General features: G+C 44.7%; 1 protein-coding gene across 4 annotated transcripts in view; it reads left to right on the top strand.

Annotated features, from left to right (window-relative positions):
- Window positions 1–979: 979 nt before the first annotated feature.
- Window positions 980–21,482, top strand: part of ANKRD50 (ankyrin repeat domain containing 50) — a 45,018-nt gene continuing 24,515 nt past the window's right edge. Inside the window, exons 1-2 of one of the 4 annotated variants that reach the window (XM_035112182.2) lie at window positions 980–1,175; window positions 3,103–4,371. In XM_035112182.2, the coding sequence (XP_034968073.2) occupies window positions 3,893–4,371 (479 nt within the window). In that variant the 5' untranslated portion in view covers window positions 980–1,175; window positions 3,103–3,892. Of the gene's footprint in view, window positions 1,176–1,202; window positions 1,548–2,255; window positions 2,284–2,520; window positions 2,728–3,102; window positions 4,372–21,482 lie in introns of those variants that run through there. The other 3 variants (XM_060278586.1, XM_060278585.1, XM_035112183.2) reach the window with 3 other exon arrangements.

The following is a 21,482-nucleotide window of genomic DNA, read 5'->3' as shown; positions in this document are numbered from 1 at the left end:
TCTGGTTTTGGTTGATGAGGAGCATAGAAGCCAACTCATTGGGAATGGGAATAAAGGCTCTTCCCCCCCCCCAAAAAAAATATTTGAGAGGACCGCCCGCCCCCCCAGTTGATGGGCATTGCCATTCACATAGTTTATGTGCCGTGTCTTGTGACCGATTATGCCGGGTGGGTCTTACTCCCCCTCCCTATTTTATTCAAGTTGGCCCCATTGGCCTCAGGAGGTGAAACTGGATGGGCTTCCCCCTGGGAAGAAGTGGTAGTATTTTGTTAGGGATGTGTGTGTTTCTTTTAAAGCGTCTGGGTTGAGCTTGAGGTTCTAAATCGCTGTTGGTAGGTCATGGGTTGTGGATTCAAGTCCTATGTTGGGCAAAAGATTCCTACACCTCAGCGGGTTGGACCCTCGTGATCCCTTCCAACCTTACAATTCAATTAAATATAGCAAGTGACCAGGGCTGCGATCCTATATCCTGCTTTATCCCAGGTGCCAATTTGAATAAAATATTGGGGAGTTGGGGGTTAAGCTACTGTATTTGAATGACAATGCCCATTAGCTTTGGGAGGGAGGCAGACCCCCTCAAATATTTTATGAAGGGACCACGGCAACAAGGAGTTGGCTCTCCTATGAGCCTCATAGAAACCAGCACAGTAAACCTACTCAAGAGCCAGGTGTAGGGCAAAGCCTGTTGTTCCTGAAAACAAAGGAGCGACTCAAGAGTCATCGGCCAGCTGTGAGGATCGAGCGCAACGCACCGAGGATTCCCTCCGCTTCGGGCGATGCTGAGCGGCGTCTGGCCACGCCCCTTCCACGCCCACGGTCGAAACACCAAACCAGCAGGCGGCGGCGGGCGGGGCCTAAGGAGGCAAGCGCCGAGGAGGAGCCTGAGCGAGACCGACCAATCAGATCGGGGAGAGGGGGAAAGGGGCGGGGGCAACTCTGGTGGTGGCGGCGGCCGCGCTTCGGCTGCGCCGCACAGGGAGAGCGAGGCCGGAAGGCCGGCCCTGCGGGGAGAGAAGAGGGACGAGGCGAAGAGAAGCTCCGCGGACACGCCTGTCTGGGCTTTCGCCCGCCTTGGGGAAAGCAGCGGCGGCGGCGGCGGCAGCGGCGGGAGGGGAACGAGCCAACCAGCAGCAGCAGCTGCCGCCTCCTTGTCCACAGGAGAGGAAGCAGGGGAGGTAACTGAGCAGCAGCAGCAGCCGGGGAAGGGAGGTTTTCTCGCCGAGTGAGAGGGTGGGTGGAGGGCTGGGGAAGGAGCTGCAGCCACGCACCCGTCCACCTCCCTCCCTTGGGGTGGTGTCAACCCCGGCTAAGAAGACCGCTGCCTGCACCCTCTTTTCTGCAAGGGGCTAGGCAGTCTCCGCGGCGGGGCAGCTGTCTCAGCTTTGCTGGGGCTGCGCCCGGGTATACGCGGCTCTTCCTTTTCTTGCCCGGCGAATCGCCGCCTCGTCCCGTGTGGATGAGCGCCTGCCTTGTGCAAAAAGCTCCGTGTGCAGCGGGTGGGCTCGCGCGCGGGTCTGCTCTGCACGCTTGCCGCGCCCCGTGCAAAGGTCTTTGTTTTGTGTGTGTGTGTGTGAGTGTGTGAATGGGAGGGGGGTGTCCCTGTCTCAAACCGCCACAAATCGTTGCCTGCCTCCGCTGCCTGCCTTCTTGCGATCGCGATCGCCAAGAGCCCCGGCCCGCCGGACTTGTGCGAGGCGCTGGTGCGGCTTTTGGGAACGTGGGAGCGCTCTCTCTCGGGGTTTCTGTTTGTTTTGGTCGGGGCGCGCGCGCGCGCGCGTTTGCCTGCCTGCCTGCCCGCCCGCCCGCCCCCTCCCCAACTTTCCCCTCCCGATTCATGGAAGGCTGCATGAGTGGCAAAGGTGAAGAAGGGGCCAGCGCGCAACGTCGTCGGAAACCCGGGCGGGGATTGCCCGAACTCTCCTCTCTTTGGGTCTGCGAGTGTTTGAAATCTGAACCCCGCGAACGTGGGAGTGGGGGTGGGGAGAGGGAAGCGTGTGATCCGAGTTGGGAGCCTGACCGGCAGGCAGAGAAGAACGAGGCCGCGGCGGGACGCCCTCTTCCCGGAGCATGCAACTCCCGTGCAGAGATGGAGGGTGGGGGCTGAAGCGATCGGTGTGGCGGGCGGATATCTTTGTGCCGTGGGGCGCTGCTGCGTGCGTGTCCCCTCCGTTGCGCTGGCTCAGGCGGTGGGGTGGGCAGGGGAGGGAGGAAGGGAGGGCGTGTGTCTCTCCGGAGCGGAGGATCTGGGAAGCAAGCAAGCGGGCCAAGCGCTCGCTGGCTCGAGTGAGTCCGCTTTTCCTGGTTTCCCATTCTTTCCTCCTAAGCTTAAAGACTTCAAGGCTCTGCAACCAGGGAAGCTTCCCTAGGAAAGGGATCGTTGCATCCTGCTGAATCTCCTCTCTCTCTCTTTTGGCTATCGGCTGAAACGGGAAGACCAGCCGTGCGGGACGGCCGGGGGGGGGGTCGGGGGAGAGACAAAGCCGAGGACAAATGCAACGAGCGCGTCGCTGGCTGCTGGATCCAACCGCGGGGAGCCGAGCCGATGACAGCGACAGCACGCTGCCCAGCAACAATGCCGGGGGACTTTTGGGGTGGAGGGGGGCGGAGGGAGAGAGACAGTAAGTGGAAACGTGGCTCCTGTCTTGTTCCTGATGCTCCAGAGCCCTGAACAAAGAAGGCTGTGAAAAAGCTGGAGGGCGCAGGACCAGTAGGCATAATAGGAAGCAGGTACAAGGGAGGTTCAGATGACCAAGTTTTTTTTTGGAGGGGGGGAGGAAGAAGGAGATAGGAGGGTCCTTGGATGAATATCAGTTTTCAGAATGGGATAGGAGGCTCTTTTGTGGCTTCAAGGTCACATATCTTGCATGAAAAGGGCACAAATGTGAATCTAGGCAGTGCTAGTAGGGCTTTGTTGGGGTTTTTGTGCTTTTTTTCCTCCTCCGATATTAACAAAAGCAGGACGTAGTGTGCATGAAGTGAGTGAATTCTTAGGTTCTTTCTTATTTTTGTGCCCTAATAAACAACTGGCTTCAGTTGATTTACTTAAGAGTGGAATATCCTTGTGCATGTCAGCTAACAAGTGTTTCTGGTGCTTAATTTCAGGTCTGGGGCAGAAATGGCAGTGTTTTGACACCTGCAGTTGAGACACCTGGAGTGTGAGAGTAAACCATGAGACTGCAAAGAAAGCACTTGCTGAATGTCTCCTGCGCAAGAAGTTTGAGTGTTTCCATCTCATTGGAGACACGGTGCGTCATAATTTGAAGGGCTTCCTTGGACCACAGAAGCTTGCACAGACTCCAGTGAACCACTTCTTGATAAACAAGGCAGATCCATACGTTTTCAGCATACATTCACGGAACAGAAAAGCCTTTTATTTTTATTTTTTACAAGGGTTGCATCTTGATGTGGGCGGCATTTTGAAGGGAGTTATAAAAGCCACATATTTTGGAATGACTGGAAACCTAGAGAAGCACAAAGAACATGCAGGAACCGTGCATGTTAGCAACTCAGCTTTTTTAGATGTATCATCTGTAATAGAGGCAAATGCAGCACTATTAAGCTGCAGCTGTAGCCATGGCATTGCATGACCTTTTAAGCCATATGAGAAGTATTTCTGAGCCTTGGTATCAAACGTAGCTTTATTTCTAAATCGGATGATCGGCAATACACCATGTGCTAATCAGGAGAGCATTTGGATGGAAAGATGCCTCTCGGCTTTGCAAAGATGCTACTGACCATTATATGAGGGGATGAAAGGTTCACAGATTGCATTGCCCAGTGACCAAGCTCCATGCTGCGCATGTGTCGACTTGGATTTAAGGACCTGCCTTGAATGCAACTTTTAAAGATGTGCTGTCGTTTCTGACCTGTCCCAGAGAAGAAAGTCTGTAAAATGGCTCAGACCAGCTTGCTGCAGGGGAAACAGTTTTATTGTAGAGAGTGGGTTTTTCACAAGCTTCAGCACTGCCTGCAGGAAAAGTCGAGCTGCAGCAACAGCACTGCCAACAAACCATCCGTTGTGCTGAACTCTGGGACTAATACTTGCGTCGTCCCTGGCAAGGGAGCTGCCTGGGGTGTGCTGCTGGTAGGAGGGCCGGGTAGTGGCAAGACGGCCCTCTGTACTGAATTACTGTGGCCGAGCTCACCTGCCAGTCTGCAAAGGGGTTTACATCACCAAGCCCTGGCTTTCCACTTCTGCAGGGCTCAGGACTCGGACACTCTCTGTGTGGGAGGCTTTATCAGAGGGTTAGTGGCCCAAATCTGTCGCAGTGGACTGATTCAGGGATTCGAGGACAAACTGAGAGATCCTGCTGTTCAAAGTCTCTTGCAGCCTGGGGAGTGCGAGAGAAACCCAGCTGAAGCATTTAAAAGGTAAAACAAAAAACAAAAAACCCTCCCACCCTGTATCTGCCTGCTTCATATCTCCTGATCAGATAAAATTACAGCCCGCCATAAAAACAGGTAAAACCTATCTCGCACATGGTATTGTGTCTCTGCATGAATTGTTCCAATGGCCCGTATGGAAAATACCCATTTGTAGCAGATGCTTCCAGACAAGATATACTTTGAAACACATTCCAGGTTGGCATCTTCCAAAGATTTCATAGTAATTGGAAACAGAGGCTTTAGAAGGGGCAGGAGGAAGGAATAAAGTGGAAGAGGTTTTTTCTTTTTTTTCTTTTTAATATACCAAAAAGGAAACTGATTCCATGGTTGTATTGACAAGAGGCCCTGATTTTAAACACAAAAGTTTTTTTGCTAGTGTTGTAAACTACTTCTGACTGAACTTTTGGGGAAGTCTAGAAACGAGTATCAAAAACAAAACAAAATGTGTGAGGCTGTGGTTATGGAGGGATTTAATCCATTTAGTTTCATCTTGGTGATGCCATGAATTACTTCCATGCCTCTAAAGAGATTAGGCTTTATGCAACATGGGAAATCCCATATTGGCCAGCATAAAAAAAGATTGAGCTCACTTTTTTTTTGTCCTTTACTACAATACCTTCCAGGTCTTGTACCTGGGAAACAATAATTGAACTAGGATTTTGAAGGAGGCTGAAGAGCTGACATGAGGATTCAACAAGGGTTTCATTTTCCCATGTGTGAAGCCTTTCCTTGTGTCTAAAACAGGCTTCCTCAACCTCGGCCCTCCAGATGCTTTTGGCCTACAACTCCCATGATCTCTAGCTTGCAGGACCAGTGGTCAGGGATGATGGGAATTGTAGTCTCAAAACATCTGGAGGGCCGAGGTTGAGGAAGCCTGGTCTAAAACCTGAAATTATTCCTTTGGGAATATAGAAACAGAGTAACCTGCAGGGGGAGAGAAGAGACGAGAAGCAATGCCTTGGGAATGTGTGAAAAGAATAAATGTTGCTCATGAACTTGCCAAGCTCATCTAATTAGAGTTAATTTAGTATAAAAGGTAAAGGGACCCCTTACCATTAGGTCCAGTCGTGACCGACTCTGGGGTTGCGCGCTCATCTCGCATTATTGGCCAAGGGAGTCGGCTTACAGCTTCCAGGTCATGTGGCCAGCATGACAAAGCCGCTTCTGGTGAACCAGAGCAGCACACGGAAACACCGTTTACCTTCCCGCTGTACTTTGACATGCTTTTGAACTGCTAGGTTGGCAGGAGCAGGGACTGAACAACGGGAGCTCACCCAGTCGTGGGGATTTGAACCGCCGACCTTCTGATCGGCAAGCCCTAGGCTCTGTGGTTTAACCCACAGCGCCACCCGTGTCTAATTTAGTATGATGTCTGTTAAATAAGCAAGACTTACATAAGAGGTTTTTTTTAGGGGTTAGTTTCTCAAGAGTATTTTATGAAAGCTGAAAGTTTCAATGTTTTGTTTTTTAAAGTTCCAGCGGTTGTCCAGTTACACTTATTTAGTTAAACTGTTTCTGTGAAATAGGTGGCTGTGTAAATAACCACACAAAGAAATGCATTCTTGATTTGAGGCCCAGCACTCATAATTTCATAAAAGCCGTTTTAATAGTGGGTGATGAATGCAAGTTATTATTCACCAAGTGGCACCTTAGCATGGTATGTATTGAATGTCTAAGATGTCACTCTGATGGAAGAGAACTTTACTTTGCATCTACACCTGATCAGAAATACAGGAAAGGTAGTATCCTCCTTACTGCAGGGAGTGTTACTGATGGCTGGTTTACAAAGGTGGTATAGGCCAATGGTCACGAACATGGTACTCCAGATGTTTTCTATTATAGCTCCAGCCAGCATGGCCAGTGTTGAGAGATGATGGGAGATGTGTACCAGCAGCATTGGAGAGCACCATGTTGGCTGGTATTGCTGTCACTGAGTTATTGTAGTAAGAGGTTCCCTTGTGTGGCTTGTGGGTAATCATCTAACTCAGGTCGGTCCAACTTTTCATACCAACTGAGTCATTTTCGACTACAATTCCCACCACTCCTGACTATTGGTCATGCTACCTGGAGTTGATGGGAGTTGCCATCCAAAACATCTGTTTGGCAAAGGCTGGTATAAACTTACTGCTGGGTTGTAATTTTTCAGTGTTCATATGCTGCATTGGAAGTTACTAATGGTGTTTAAAGCCTGTTACCTTTGTCTTCATTTTCAGGCTTCTTGAGGGATCCTAATTTAGTGCTATAAAAAGAACACTTTAATTGGATAGGAAGGGCTGAGGGGGGGTACTAGCATCCACTGTTAAAATGGAGGCAAAATTGTATATTACCATAGTTCATATTTTAAGAAACTGATAAGAGGTAATTCAGTAGACTGTGGGGTGGAATATAAAGGTAAAGCAAACTCCCCCCCCCCCATCTCTCCCTTTTTATACTATTCTCAGTAATTGTTTATATTGGTTCTATGTCATCTTCTGCCTCAGCCTTACACTTAGAAATCTCTTATGTGGTTGATTCCAGTGGGTTTATGTGAGTTGCTCAGATTGGGCTATTAATGGTTTTCCACCTGTAATTATCCACCTGTAGTATCCAGAAAACTGATTCAGTTTTGGATGGGGTGAGGGGCAGTATCACTTTTGGGTGGAAACATCTGCCAAGTTGTTGGGAGCTGTACCACAGAAATAGAGAGAACCACTGTGCAGATCTGTGCAGAGTCACCAGGGAGCAGCTGGCTTCAACTCTCCCGTTTACCTTCTTAGACCTCCTCCTAGTTCCTCCTTTTCAAGTGCCTGCTATCTCACATTCCTATGTCTAGAAGTATCTTCCACTCCTCATTTGCTAGGCATTTTCCGTCTGTAACCCTTTTCTGAACCATTGTAGAATCACATTACTGTTCTTCAACCGTTCTCTTGGAAAGTGACTTGCTGCTTATGTTTATGCAGCACCTAGCACGCTGGTGCTAAATGAATGTCAAACAACAGCAGTACATTTTTCTGTTCTGTTGCTTTGGTTAAAATGAATGGGAAGTGGAACCTTGTCCATTCTGCAAAGAAGTTATGCAAGTTTTCAGCTCTGCTTTTTAATATTTGGATAAAACAGCTGCAAGCCACAGTGGGATGAAAGTAGCAGTCATTGCATCAGCTTAATAGCATTGGTAAGTAATGATGAGGAAGCTAATTTGAGAGCATCTATGCCTAATAAAACACGAGATGGAGGTTATCATTGTTTGAAACCCTGGTATTTCAAGGGCTACAGTCTCTCTAAAAGCTAAGAGAAGTATCTGTTGGCTGCAACTATTGCTCAAGTATAAGTGCTATAACTGCATTTTTAAATACCTGTAAACAAAGCTGCAGCTTGAAGCTCTGTTGTTGGAATGCCTGTAAAAGTTCTTTCGGGGGGGGGAGCACATACTAAAAAAAGATTTGAATCTGGTTACATTGAAAACAAGAATTAGTATGTGTTCTGCACAGACTTGTTAGAAACCTGAAACTCATGTGCTTTAAAGTCTAAATGTGAATAATGTCACAAGCAGCATTTGTGAGGAGATCTCACAAAGTATGGAACTATATGAAGGAGGCAATGGATGTTTGCACCATAATGGGGACTGACTGTCAAATGTTTTACAGTAGTTGACTTTGATAGCCCAACTCTACAGGCTGGTTTTCAGCCATGTGGAAATACAGGATTTACTGCACCTTTCTTGATAAGAGACATAACTTTGGACTCGGCCCTTCTGAGAGAAAGTTCTAGGGATTTTGTTCTAGCCCTTAAGTGTACTTGTGCATGACAGTGTAATGTTTGTAAGCATCTCTACTTGATCATATGGAGAGACTTCATGCCTGAATGTTTGGAGATCCTGTTTGATAGGTCTAATTCACCTAGTGTAAGACTTCCAGCTGTTTTGTGGGTGGAGGGATCCCCACATGGTGTTCATGTTTCAAAAGCAGGCCTTGTACTGTGGAGAATAAACTGTGTTTACACGAGTGTCTTTTCTCAATTATTATTATTTAAATAGTGGAAGTCATTGAAAGCCATTCTGCCTTTTGAGAAAATACTGTTGCCTCAACTCTTAACTTGTAGCTCTATTTTTTTAATAAAAAACTGCTATTAAACTAGGATGTAAAGAGGTTTCCTTTGAAATGGACACCAGTGTTAGGCCCACAGGCAGAATTACAGTAATAAGGCTACATGGAGATGCAGGATTGAGCCTGTGCATTGCTAATTGAAGTTATTTGACTCTGAAAGGATACACACTACTTGAAATACTGTATGTGCTTAGGACATTTGGAGAGACCGTATGCATAATAATACTGTAACAGCTTAGATTCTGAACCTGTTTAGGGCCAGCCGGAAAAGGTGGGTAGTTAAGTATCATGACTACTGTGGAACAACTGAGGTGCAATTTGGCTGAAAAAAACCAAGCACTCTTGGAAGGAATCCGAAAGACTTGTGCTGTCCTCAAGAGATGCATGTGCATTATAAATGAATCTACCCACAGCTGTGAAAAGATGCTTCAATTGCACACCTAATACCTCCATAAATATACTTCTGAAATGTGTTTTGTTTTCTCAGTGGCCTTTAACATATAGACAGCATATGCCAGATACATGATATGGGTCTTAAGGTGAGCAAATAGTCTAGGCTTTGCTTTTCTGGTCCTCAGCTGCAGAGGTGCACTCGAGCCTGAAAAGCAATGAACCTGGGGACAAGCAGAGCATCTTTTGCCTCGACACTGCACACAAACTGCATCTTCTATCTCCTGTGCACATAAAGAAAGCAAAGTATTTTTATTTTGTTTTTCATTTTACCTGCAATATTTGCCTCAAGCTGCTGCTGCTGGTGGTTGTGGGATTGGAAAATGAGTGTCCAACTCCTGTTATGGTACAATAGTTTTCAGCAATTCACCTTTCCTGCAGATCTACTTCTGCAGTCCAGATTGCATTATATATCCTGAGGATGGGAGTGTGTATATTTTATGTATATCACATAGGCATTACTATTACTATTACTATTATTAGGTTTATAGATTTTTCTAAATAATGTTGAAGAAACATGCTGATAGGGTAGATCTCCAGATTTATACAGGTGAACTAATCCACCTGCTGCATGCGAAGGAGGAAACACAAGCTCCCTAGTACAAACTTGACTCAAGAAAAACATTTTTGTGTGCCTTAAAACATTTAAGGACTGTACTCCTAAAGGTTGAGTAAAAGCTGTCCCTGGAATCATGTCAAAGAAAAATGTGGCTTGATGCATCTCTGTGCTCTGAAATACATCAAGCTTGGTGGCACAAGCCATGGAATGCTATAGCTCAAAGGTAGCAAACGTGGCACTCTGCACATGTTTTGAACTACAATTCCCATAACTGATGTTCACAGGGGCCGAGGAGTTGGGAGCCTATAAACATGTGGAGGGCGAATCGCAGAATTCTGCCACATGTATACAAGTTAGGCATCTGGCTGTAATTGGGCCTAGGCGTTATTACTCTACAAATGTTATCATATCAAAAGCCTGATACGGATTCACCTTTGCTGTAAAGCAGGCAAATCCTTTAGTAATCATACTGCCTTTGTTCATGCTACAAAAGAGAAATGTCTGTTACATTCTGCCTGAGGTATATGCAAGGGGAGAGGTAACAGAAACGGGAGGAAGTGCTGTCTAGAACTTGCTGCTTGTCTATTATCTGCTTCCTCTCCATCTGTAGCAGAGAAGGGAGCTACCGGTACTTGTCTAGCAAAGGTATCTGATGAAAGTCCAGGCAAATAATTGCCTGTTTGCGGTGCACAGAGGTTTTATTTGCATGAAACATCTCATGTTGTCCTTTCCCAGTCTTTGTTTTGCATGTTTTCCTTTGACTCCCTTTCAAGCCTCCTAAGCTTCAAAGGCCATGAAAATTAAATTTTAATAGACTTGAATACAGCTGCAAAAGTGCATCAGATTGTACCATCCCTAACAGCTGTTCATTTGAGTTTCCAGAAAATGCAAGCCTCTTCAAGCAGGTACACATCAGAGAAAATTAGGCATGCCATGCACCCTACTCCTATGCATGTTTCCTTGGGACCATTTTAGTGGCGGTTGCTCTCAAGATTGTAATTAAAGATGGTTGGGGCATGAGTTTATAACCAGCAGTTTAGCCATACGGTGAATCCTATTGATTGAGTGGAACTTGCAAGTAAATGTTTTTTTAGGATTGCAAACATAAATTCTTACGGGCAATAAGACTCCGCTGGTTCATATCAAAGGTCCATCTAGTGCAGCATCATGTTCTCACAGTGGCCAGCTAGATGCACATAGGAAACCTGAAACTGGACCTGAGCAAAAGAACACTCTCCTCCACCCCTACCCTCCCATGTAGTTTCCAGCAACCAGTATTCAGCAGCATTACTGCCTCTGACTGTGGAGGCAAATCATAGGTGCCATGGCTAGTATGTTGTTGCAACCGAGTCCATGAGCTGGACCTTGCACAGAATATTAATGAATAAGCTCTCCACCACAATAATGAATTTCAGCGCTTTACTGGAAACATTCCTAAAATAGTTACAAACAACTGTTACAAGGTACAAAATAACACACTTCTCTGAAACAATCAAGGTATGTTGTCCCCTTTTCTTTTTAGTCCTTAATTTAGTCCAAGAACTTTCCTTTCTGCTCCCTACGCAACTTGCTTTATTGCCCTTAGGGGTGCAGTACATACCTTCCATTTCTGTACTGGTGTCTTCCTGTCTCTCACACCTTCCACCTTCTGTCCTTATCATTTGTTGGTACTTAAGTCCTGCAATCCCCCTTTCTTTTCGAGAGCAGCTTGATGTGGAGTACAATGGGCTACTCTTGGACTAAGCCTTGAGATAAAAGACAGCCTTGAAGCCAGCACAATATCTGTTGAAAACAAGTGGTTAAATAGTTGGAATATATGTCTTATAGCATGGATTTAAATATATATGGTAGAGAATTTGTGTGGCCATTGGTCTCTTTGGGCTTTATACAATTTGTGCATCATCAATTTGTGTGTAGGTTTGTAAATATCAGACCAGCATTTGCTTCGTAGGAATAGAGTTTAATAGGAAACTTTTGATATGAACAAATTGATTGAAATACATCCACACATTGTGGTCCAGATTAAAACATAAAAGTTGATCTGCCATAGCAGCAGGTGCTGTTAATGTCTTTACAGTCCTCTATGTATTATTATCCCTTGACCTGGTGATCCCAATATATATGTTGCTGACAGTTTTTGATTGTCTTGTGATTTAAGCATTGTGGCCAAAGTTTTAGCTAAATGATTATTGCAAAGGTTTTGCCTTGTGTTGGTGATGGAAGGGACTGAGTGTTACTTTGTTATAACTCTTAGTTCTAAGCTGCTTTAAAAAAGGTAAAGGACCCCTGACAGTTAAGTCCAGTCGCAGGCGACTCTGGGGTTGCGGCGCTCATCTCGCTTTATTGGCCGAGGGAGCCGGCGTTTGTCCGCAGACAGTTTTTCTGTGTCATGTGGCCAGCATGACTAAGCCGCTTCTGGAGAACCAGAGCAGCGCACGAAAACGCTGTTTACCTTTCTACCGGAGCGGTACCTATTTATCTACTTGCACTTTGAGGTGCTTTCGAACTGCTATGTTGGCAGGAGCTGGGACTGAGCAACGGGAGCTCACCCTGTCGCAGGGATTTGAACCGCTGACCTTCCAATAGGCAAGCCCAAGAGGCTCAGTGGTTTAGACCACAGCGCCACCTGCGTCTCTCTTCTAAGCTGCTTAGAAGCGGTTAATTTCATGACTTACTTTACCAATTCTTACATGACTCGTATCATTATGCTACCTGGTTGAGGGTGGGGCTGCAGATAAATCCCCTATGGCAGTGCTAATGTATTCCTAACTTCTAGGAAGAAGAATGATGATGATGATGATGATACACTGGAGCAAGTTTAAATTCGCATAGTGGCAGTAGCTAAGATGATGGGGAAAGAAGAGAGAAACAATGGAGTTGTGGCGCAGTGAGGAAGAATCAGAAGGGGCCAGCTCAGTCCAGATCCCCTTCTTCTTTGGCATAGTTGCATCTCTCCTCTCCATCATAACAGTGCTAAAGAATTTAGCTGCAGTGGTAACTAGGGATTTCTGTTCCAACCCATCTCTGTCACAATCAGTGCCGTTTCCGTTCTCCTGCAATTTGATTTCTGACAAATACAAAGTTCTTCATTTCATTGTCTGCTATTTTATGTAATTTTCAAAATTAAGACAATTCAAAAATAAGACAGTGGATTATTTCCACACCGCTCATTTCATTGCAACCTGCCACACAATGGCTGTCATAGATGACATCAAGTGTTGGGTGATTGGGTTTGGCGTGTGAGGATTTGCTTCGTGGGCCAAATTAGGATTCCTGTTGGGTCTAGTTTGGGCTGGAGGTTCTCCAGTCTTGATAAAACGAGCTTGTAAGGCTTTTGTAAGAATAACTGAGAAAATGTATGTGAGCACTGAACACCTGAGGTGCTAAATATTAATGCGCTCTGTATATATCTAGTTAGAGCTGGTTAGAGAGACCAATATGACAGAAAGCAATATAACCTTGGAGAGAGGTTTACTGTCTTAATTGGAAATGGCTTGCAAATATATTGGCTTCGGAAAACACAAGTACTGCCATCCTGGTATATACCTAGACCATATAGAAAATCAGTGATGTGGGAAGCAAAAGGAAGCTTGTACTGACAAAGCAGGCCTTGTCTGTCGCAAAGCAGTTACTTGGCTTTCACAAAGAATTCCCAAAGTGTTCTTTTTTAAGAGATCAAGCATTGCAATGCTAATCTTGTAGTTGCTTGACATTCCATCAGTGAATGACTTTGTGCTTTCAGGTATGGGCAGTTTATGGCATGGACAGTTTATGGCAGTAACAGCCACTTAAGCTTCCATCCTGGTGTGTGTTTGTGTGTGTGTGCGTGAGAGAGAGAGAGAGAGAGAGAGAGAGATAATTATTATAAGTGGGTGCACGCACAAGTAGGGACGCGGGTGGCGCTGTGGGTTAAACCACAGAGCCTAGGGCTTGCTGATCAGAAGGTCGGCGGTTCGAATCCCTGCGATGGGCTGAGCTCCCGTTGCTCAGTCCCAGCTCCTGCCAATCTAGCAGTTCGAAAGCATGTCAAAGAGCAAGTAGATACTGTAAATAGGTACAGCGGGAAGGAAACAAAAACGGTGTTTCTGTGTGCTGCTGTGGTTCGCCAGAAGTGGCTTAGTCATGCTGGCCACATGACCTGGAAGCTGTACGTCAGCTCCCTCGGCCAATAACGCAAGATGAGCGCCGCAACCCCAGTTGGTCACGACTGGACCTAATGGTCAGGGGTCCCTTTACCTTTACCTTTACACGCACAAGTATTTTGCCATAGTCCATCCCAGAGCTAGGTGTGGTATGACAGGATTGGAGGTAGGAGATTTTGGGAAAATGAGATAGAAGAAAACGTTGTCCTTGCCTGCTGGCTCAATCATGTGGTAATAGAGTTAGTACTGGGGTTCCCCATGCAACATTCCTGAGTGATACAGTGTTGGGCAGAGTAGTTTTATGTCTCTCTGCTAGTGCTATATGGGAGAGCGCTGGGAAAGCCATGATGGCCTGAATTCCCAATTTTTCTTCTGCTCCCCATTTGAGAATCTTTACCCTAGAGGTTAAATCAGCCCTCCAGATGTTTTGGACTAAAATTCCCATCTTCCTCGACCACTGGTCCTGTTAGCTAGGGATCATGGGAGTTGTAGGCCAAAACATCTGGAGGGCCGCAGTTTGGGGGTGCCTGGGTTAAATTGTTGTATTGAACCAGTGCATTTGGATTGGAGAAAGTGCTTTCTCCTCTATCCTCCCCTTCTTATTAATTGCTCCCAAAGGACAATTTATGTTGCAAAGAGGGCACATCCGTATTGGGATTGAACTTGAAGGACAGAGAAGAGTGGGTCAGCAAATCAGCCGGTGTGCAGGCCTCAACCCTAATTCTCTCCCCTCCCATCAGCCCTCAGGTTGAAGGGAAGTGAGTGTCATCCCTTGGAACTAATGGTCATTTAACCCACCGAGTTTTGTATTTTCTATTTCATCTTATGTCTACCCACCCGCCTCCTGTCTTTGTTGATGGAGGTGACTGTTTTCAGACTTCTTAACTGTTCCTTACGTCAAATTCTTTTCCTGTAGAAGGACTTGGTTGTTGTTTTTGCTTTTCTAAGAAAAACAAAAAACAAAACACCCAGAACCAGAAAGGAAATGCATACCTGGCAAAGGTCCAATGTATACAGAGCCCTCTCTGCCTTGTCTCTGTCCCAGTTTGACTTTGGCTCCCCTTCTGATCAACACAAAGTTTACTATTAGAGGGAATGAATATGATTAAAATAAAGTTTGGAAATTATTTGTCAAGAATGTATCAAAGATGTCGACCAGTTGCTTGCTTTGATGGTTGGGGCACATGTGATTTGTTTTTGTTTCTGTTTTAAATTTATAGTATCTCCTTTGAGCGATAGCATTCTTAGTCATGGCTCAATTTCCCTCCTTTAAATATGCTGCACTAGATCTGAGGCAATAGCCCCTAATTCCTTTAGGATGACTTTTGCTATTTCAAAATAATTGAAAGCTGTTTGTGTGTGGGGGGGGGGGGGGAGAGGATAACTCACTGGAAGAAATCCCAGTAGAGAAGCCTGAGGCGTTAGAGAAGGGGAAGGATGTTGGCTTTCCTACCAGGATACACTTTCTGTCTTGTTGAACAATCGTTCTAGATGTTTTAGAGAAATGAGATGCTATTACTCTGTCACTGGGTTTCTGAATCATTACCAGCATGCTCAAACAAAAAGGCTGTTTTTAAGCAAATGTTTCCCTTGTTTCAACTCTTTGTGCTTCATATTTGCTGGCTATTCGTGGGAATAAGCAGAGAATAGTCCACTCCGTTTGATTGGGTGAGCAGTTCAGGAGATGAGTGAGACTAATGCAAAATCTACGTAGTTTACCACAGAAATGTGCTGCACAGTCTCCCTCTTGGCCCACAGAAGCTGCTATTTCAGAGAATACACCCCCAACCAATGCAGGGAGAATATAGCCATTGTGGCCAGTAGCCCTTGAGAGTCTTATCCTCCGCAGATTTTCCTAACTCTTTTAAAGCCATCCATGTTAGTGACTATTACTACATCTTGTGGAAACAAATTCCATAATTTAACTATGCACAGTTCAGAACCAGCTTTGGTTCTGATAAACTTACACGAGCCACCCAGGATTGAGTGACAGTTTTCTGAGTGCTGGGAATTGGGCTTACTATATTTTCCCTGGCTGAGAAAAGCCATCTTTCTTAATGGATGTAGACTGTAGACAGATGAACATGAAGCAACACAATCTCTGCAGTTTGGCTAGGCGATTTGTATCCAGCTTAAAGTTAATCCCAACCTTGCCTGACTAGACATGTCCCTTTCTCAGGGATCTCCTTTATAGGTGCCCATTAGAGACCAAAATTAAGCAGATGGTAGCCTTGGGGATGCGGGTGGCGCTGTGGGTTAAACCACTGAGCCTAGGGCTTGCTGATCAGGTCAGCGGTTCGAATCCCCGCGATGGGGTGAGCTCCCGTTGCTCGGTCCCAGCTCCTGCCAACCTAGCAGTTCGAAAGCACGTCAAAGTGCAAGTAGATAAATAGGTACCGCTACAGCAGGAAGGTAAACGGCGTTTCCCTGTGATGCTCTGGTTCGCCAGAAGCGGCTTTGTCATGCTAGCCACATGACCCGGAAGCTGTACACCGGCTCCCTCGGCCAATAACGCGAGATGAGCGCCACAACCCCAGAGTCTGTCACGACTGGACCTAATGGTCAGGGGTCCCTTTACCTTTACCTTTAGCCTTGGAGTATTGTTACCTAACATCACCAGGAAATATATCGCTGCACCAAACGAGGTATGCAAACTGTACCGAGTCCATACCTAATGCTTTTTCCCTTTGTTCATGTCAATGCAGATGTGAACACAGAATAGGATGAGTATGTAATCAAACTGTGCACCAGCTGTTCTAAATCCTGGAAGAACTAACCTTTCACCAGCCATTGAACAGTGAATGAAGAGCTGCAGACTCCATGCCAGCCCCCCCAAAACCTGTGCCCCAGTTGCCCTGGGATTGCAGAAGCAAGGGGTTGGGGATCTTTCATCCTCTGCCACCAGCCAGACAAATCAGATCTCCTATGGACAGCTGAAAATAATGTCAATATATTTCATGTCTGGCAAATTAATGTATTCTGACCAAACTAAGCCTCCTGGTGTATATTGTGCTCTAGGAGTCTGCTCGGAATCTAGTACACACTTCCATAATTAACACTAAACACATAACTTATTGTAAATGAGCCACCATAGCTGCTAGAGGGGCATGAAACTTTGTGCCCCGGGCTTTGTAGACTCTGCTACCCATGTGCTGTCTGAAACCAAGAGGGCACATTGGTTGCCAGATGTGATCCCCCCCCCCAGCTTTCCTACCCACCTTGAAGATCATTTGATCAAAATGCATGGGTGTATAAATAAAATCATGATTATCAACCTTGTTCTGACCTGTTTGCCATTCCTGCTACTGTGCTTTTCATCCTTGCCTTTTAATTCAGCTACACGTTTCTGTTCTTAATTCATCAGTGCATTAATTGGCTTTTAAAAATGAGCTGGCCTCTCACCCTTTGGAGATTCTAGTAGTTGCACCAAGTGACAGTTTTCTTTCATTTTTCTAGGTTTCAGCATTTCCCCACTATCTACATGGTCTGTACATTTGGCACAAGGAAGAACTTGAACAAATAGGAGTGAACTAGATTACTTCACAATCCACCCTTTAACAAGAATTCTGTTGTTTTGAAGCAACAAAGTAAATAACTAAGTCATAAGCATTCAGAATTTACATATGTTTTAGATTGCAGGGTTTTTTTGTTGACTCTTTATGACTCCTATGTCAGTAATGGGCTTTTTTGTCCCTATTGTGTTTATTCATGAGAAACTCCGTGTTGCTTGCCAGTTACCCCAGACCTCAAGTGACCCATTGCTGAGTTGGTATTTGAGCCCTTGCCATACAGGGCCAGCACTGTATCCAGCTGGACATACTGCTTTCAGTATGACTTAATGTCATGAGAATTCGCCCCTCCCCAACATCCATTGCTGTGGACAGATATAAACAGCTTAAAACGCAGTGCAGAGAAAATTGAACAATCTTTCTTTCAATTCATTTTGGTGTTCTTAACCTGCTTTGTCTGTCATTTTTACTAAATCTCCAAACCCAGACTTCTGGGACTTCCGAGAACTTTTTGCATTAAATCACTAGTAGGACTTTTGGGGGAAATTGCCAGATAAAATATGCGGTGGTGGTAGCACAGGTGGAACAGTGCTATTTAAAAGTCTTCCTTTTCCTCTTGCAATCATGGTATATCTAAGAGGCTGAAGACATAAATTGTGGAATAGATTTTGTTAACAGCGTTAGTGTGATTTATGCCTCTTTTGGTGCTGAGGTGAGTCACTTTGTGACAACCCAACTACTTCAAAGGAGATGAGAAAAGAATCAGAGGAGAAAGGATGAATGGCATAAAGAAGCAACTTGTCCAGGGGCAAAGTTGGAAGGCTGAATGGTCCTTGCACATAATTTTTGAAACCTGCAGAAGGTTAAGAAATTAACGTTAGAAAAGCAAAAATGACTACAGCAAGATACAGTCATGACAAACATACAGTGAACGTAGGTTAATTTTGCTGTGTTCCAGTTGTTGTTGACAAATAGGCAATGCATAATACCAGAAGTTAAGGGAAAGAGGTAGAAAATTCATTTTCAGGGTATAGAAGGGACTGAGGGAATATAGTTGTTTTCTTTGAAATAACTGAGTGTCCTTAAAAATTGACACCAAGGGTGGGGAACCTGTGTTTCTTCAGATGTTGTTGGACTCTTAATTCCCCTCAGCTCTGTTGGTGCAGAATTTCACTCTTAAAGTTTTTGTTACTGGTTCTATTATGTATGAGTCAGTTCAAAAATTGAATCTTTTTTACATAGTGCACTCTCTCTCTCTCTCTCTCTCTTCTTTCTAACGGACTCTTTAGGAGAGATGGAACAAACCACCATACATGGTCGTGCTACAAACTGCTTTAGTTATAAATCAAGATGGTGTAGAGAAGGAATCCTGCTTGATTTAGCATATGTTATGACCTAGAGAACTAGCTTGTGAGTAGAAGAGAACAAATAAGGGGGGAAAGCTTGATTTTACAGAGCATGTTACCAAAAATAGAGAGGCATTACCTTTGCTATAATTTTACAATTTTAAGCTCATGTCAAAATAGTCTGTTTCTGTATTAGTCCTGGACTGTTACAGTATAGATTTCGGGCATTTAATAAACCTGGAGGACATGAGCTTAACATATTAATGATCTGTAAAATGATGAAACAAAGATAGCTATGTCTAAAGCAGACTGGCTAAAACAGATTTATATAAGGATTCGGTAACGGTGAAAGAGGAGACACTGAAATTTCATAATTATGGTTGCTGTGCTGGTGTCCAAGTGTAAGCTACAAGATGATACAGTGATCCATTTGAACTCATTGCTTGGCTGGATTAACTAAGGGAATTGAAAAGGGAAGATGAAAGTCAGTACAGATAAATGTGGGGTGTGACATGGTGGTATGTGTGAGACTTTCCCTTTGCAACCTTTAAAGTGCTGGATTTGTTGTTACCATTCAGAGCACTGCTGCTGTCAAAAAGGCTATGAAGAAGGAGGTCAGTGGTTATGGAAAGATGAACTACAGTCCCTTCTGCTTGCCTGCTCATAAATTATAATAATGCAGCTAGAAAAGGCAGGCTAACAGTGTAATCCTGTGCACATCTACCTCAGTAGTAAGTCCTACTTAATTCATTGGGACTTGCTCCCAGGTAAGAATGTTTTCAATTTCACCCCCAAAAGGCCGAGCACACGTGACCATAGGATAGCAGACCCTGATCTTATTTGAGTCACCTGGGAAACCCAGCCAGATGGGCAGGGTATATTTATTTATTTAAGTGAAGGTGGGGAAATATTACATGGCAAAATCTCTTTGTAAACCACTTTGAGGTTTGTCGGTTTGTTTGTTGCAATCAAGCAGTGTATGAAATAGATAAGTAGATAAATAAACGATCAAGTAGGAATTAGTGTCCTTCCTTCGAGTATTAGAGAATAAGTCCCACTGGATTCAACAGAACTTCAGCAGACAAAGTTAGGGTTGCAGCCATAGTCCTGAAACCTGTTTTATTCATTCTTTTTGCTAGCAACTTTAGGAAGGAAAGTGGGGGGGGGGTTGCCAATGAAGTAGTTAACTTAAATGGACATTGAGGAATTGTGCAGGATGCCTGGAATGATGTCATGAGGATGAATAAAAGAAATGGAATGCAATCTAGTGTTTGTGTCATATGTGTTGGGGGCTAAAGCATATTTTGTATCAGTGGAAAAATGAGAGAGGATCTAGGGATTCCAGCAGTTTTGTGTGGCTGTAAAGGAGATGAGGGAAATTCTTGAATGTTAGGTAGGGGTGGTTTTTTTTTTTTTTGCAGGGATAAGGAAGTTCTGATAGCATCGTAGATGGCACTGGTTCCTTTTGAAAGCTACAACCAGTTCTTGTCATCTGTGTTAAAAAGGATGCATTCACAGTCTGCTAATTCCGAAGAATGACTACAAAGTCTTGCACTGAACTATCCAGACATAGTGCAGTTCCTCTGTGGTTTTACACTTCCCCTCAAGTACTTAGATCAATGAAAGTTATGTTAAATTTATTAAGGTGAAAGTTGAAATATATGGAGGAAGTGGGGAGAGCTACCAGTGGCTTTACTGGAGCAAAAATAAAATAAAATGCAGTATTGTTACTTTAAACTTCTTATAAAGAATTATTGCGTCCTTTGAGGAAGCCTTTGCGAGTAGAAGTCTCTACTCCTCCATTGTCTGTAGCTTCCTTTTCATATCTATCCAGGGAAATCCTTGGATTGCTGCAGAAGTGCATCCTCTTTTTATCACATGAAATTCTTTTCAGATTTGTCAGGCTTCTTCCTTGTTTGTATGATATAGATTCAGGAAAGGAAAGGAGGGATCCAGAGGCAACTGTAAATCTTGTAAGTCCGAACACTCAGCGGATATCTCTGGCAAGAGACTTCTCTTAGCGCTGAAATGAATTGTCAACTCAGGTGAATTCAGAAGCTGTATAGCATTGGTGCAGTTGAGCAGTTTGAAAATGGCACCAAATCACAAATGGAGAAGTGCTGCTGGAAAAAGTATATTGAGGTTTCCTGTGGGTGATCTTCATTTATTTCTTAATTTATATCATTATTAATATCCTGCCTTTTCCCCTGAAAGGAACCCAAAGCAACTTACAGCTAAAATAGAAACAGGTAAGACAAAGCGGGGAAAGCTTTCATCTAAAAACACATTTAAACATACACATGCAAACATATAGATCATTGCAATAAAACCAAGACAGCACTAGCCCCTTCAAGTCAACAAGGAGGGAGCCAGTCTAATTCTCTAGGAAGGGAGCAGCCAAAGTCTGGGAGCAGCCACTGAGAAGGTCCTGACCTGCGTCCCTACCAAACATGCCTGTGAGGGTGGTGGGACCAAGATAAAAAGGCTCCCCTGAATATCTCAGAGCTCAGGCAGGTACGTATGCGGGAATATGGTCTTTCAGATTTATAGACCTCTTCTGGTGAGATAAGGCTGAAATTACATCTAAATGATCAATGAACACACAAACCAATTTGTACTGTTTCTTAGGTCCAATTTTGATGCCTGCATGGCTAGCACAGTTTACATAGGATAAAGAAAACCATGTGTAAAAAATGTAGTACAGTACTTCTGGTTAAGAACTTAATTCGTTCCGGAGGTCCGTTCTTAACCTGAAACTGTTCTTAACCTGAGGTACCACTTTCGCTAATGGGGCCTCCTGCTGCCACCGCGCCGCTGGAGCGCGATTTCTGTTCTCATCCTGAAGCATAGTTCTTACCCCGAGGTACTATTTCTAGGTTAGCGGAGTCTGTAACCTGAAGCGTTTGTAACCCGAGGTACCACTGTACAGAGACCTTCAGGTGTTGCTGGACCCCACTGCCATCACCTCTCACTGTTTGCCATACCGACTGGGTCAATCAAAATCCAGA

Source organism: Zootoca vivipara, chromosome 9 (genome assembly GCF_963506605.1).
Source record: "Zootoca vivipara chromosome 9, rZooViv1.1, whole genome shotgun sequence".
In the NCBI taxonomy this organism is placed as follows: Eukaryota; Metazoa; Chordata; class Lepidosauria; order Squamata; family Lacertidae; genus Zootoca; species Zootoca vivipara.
This window is presented reverse-complemented; position numbering and strand designations above follow the sequence as displayed.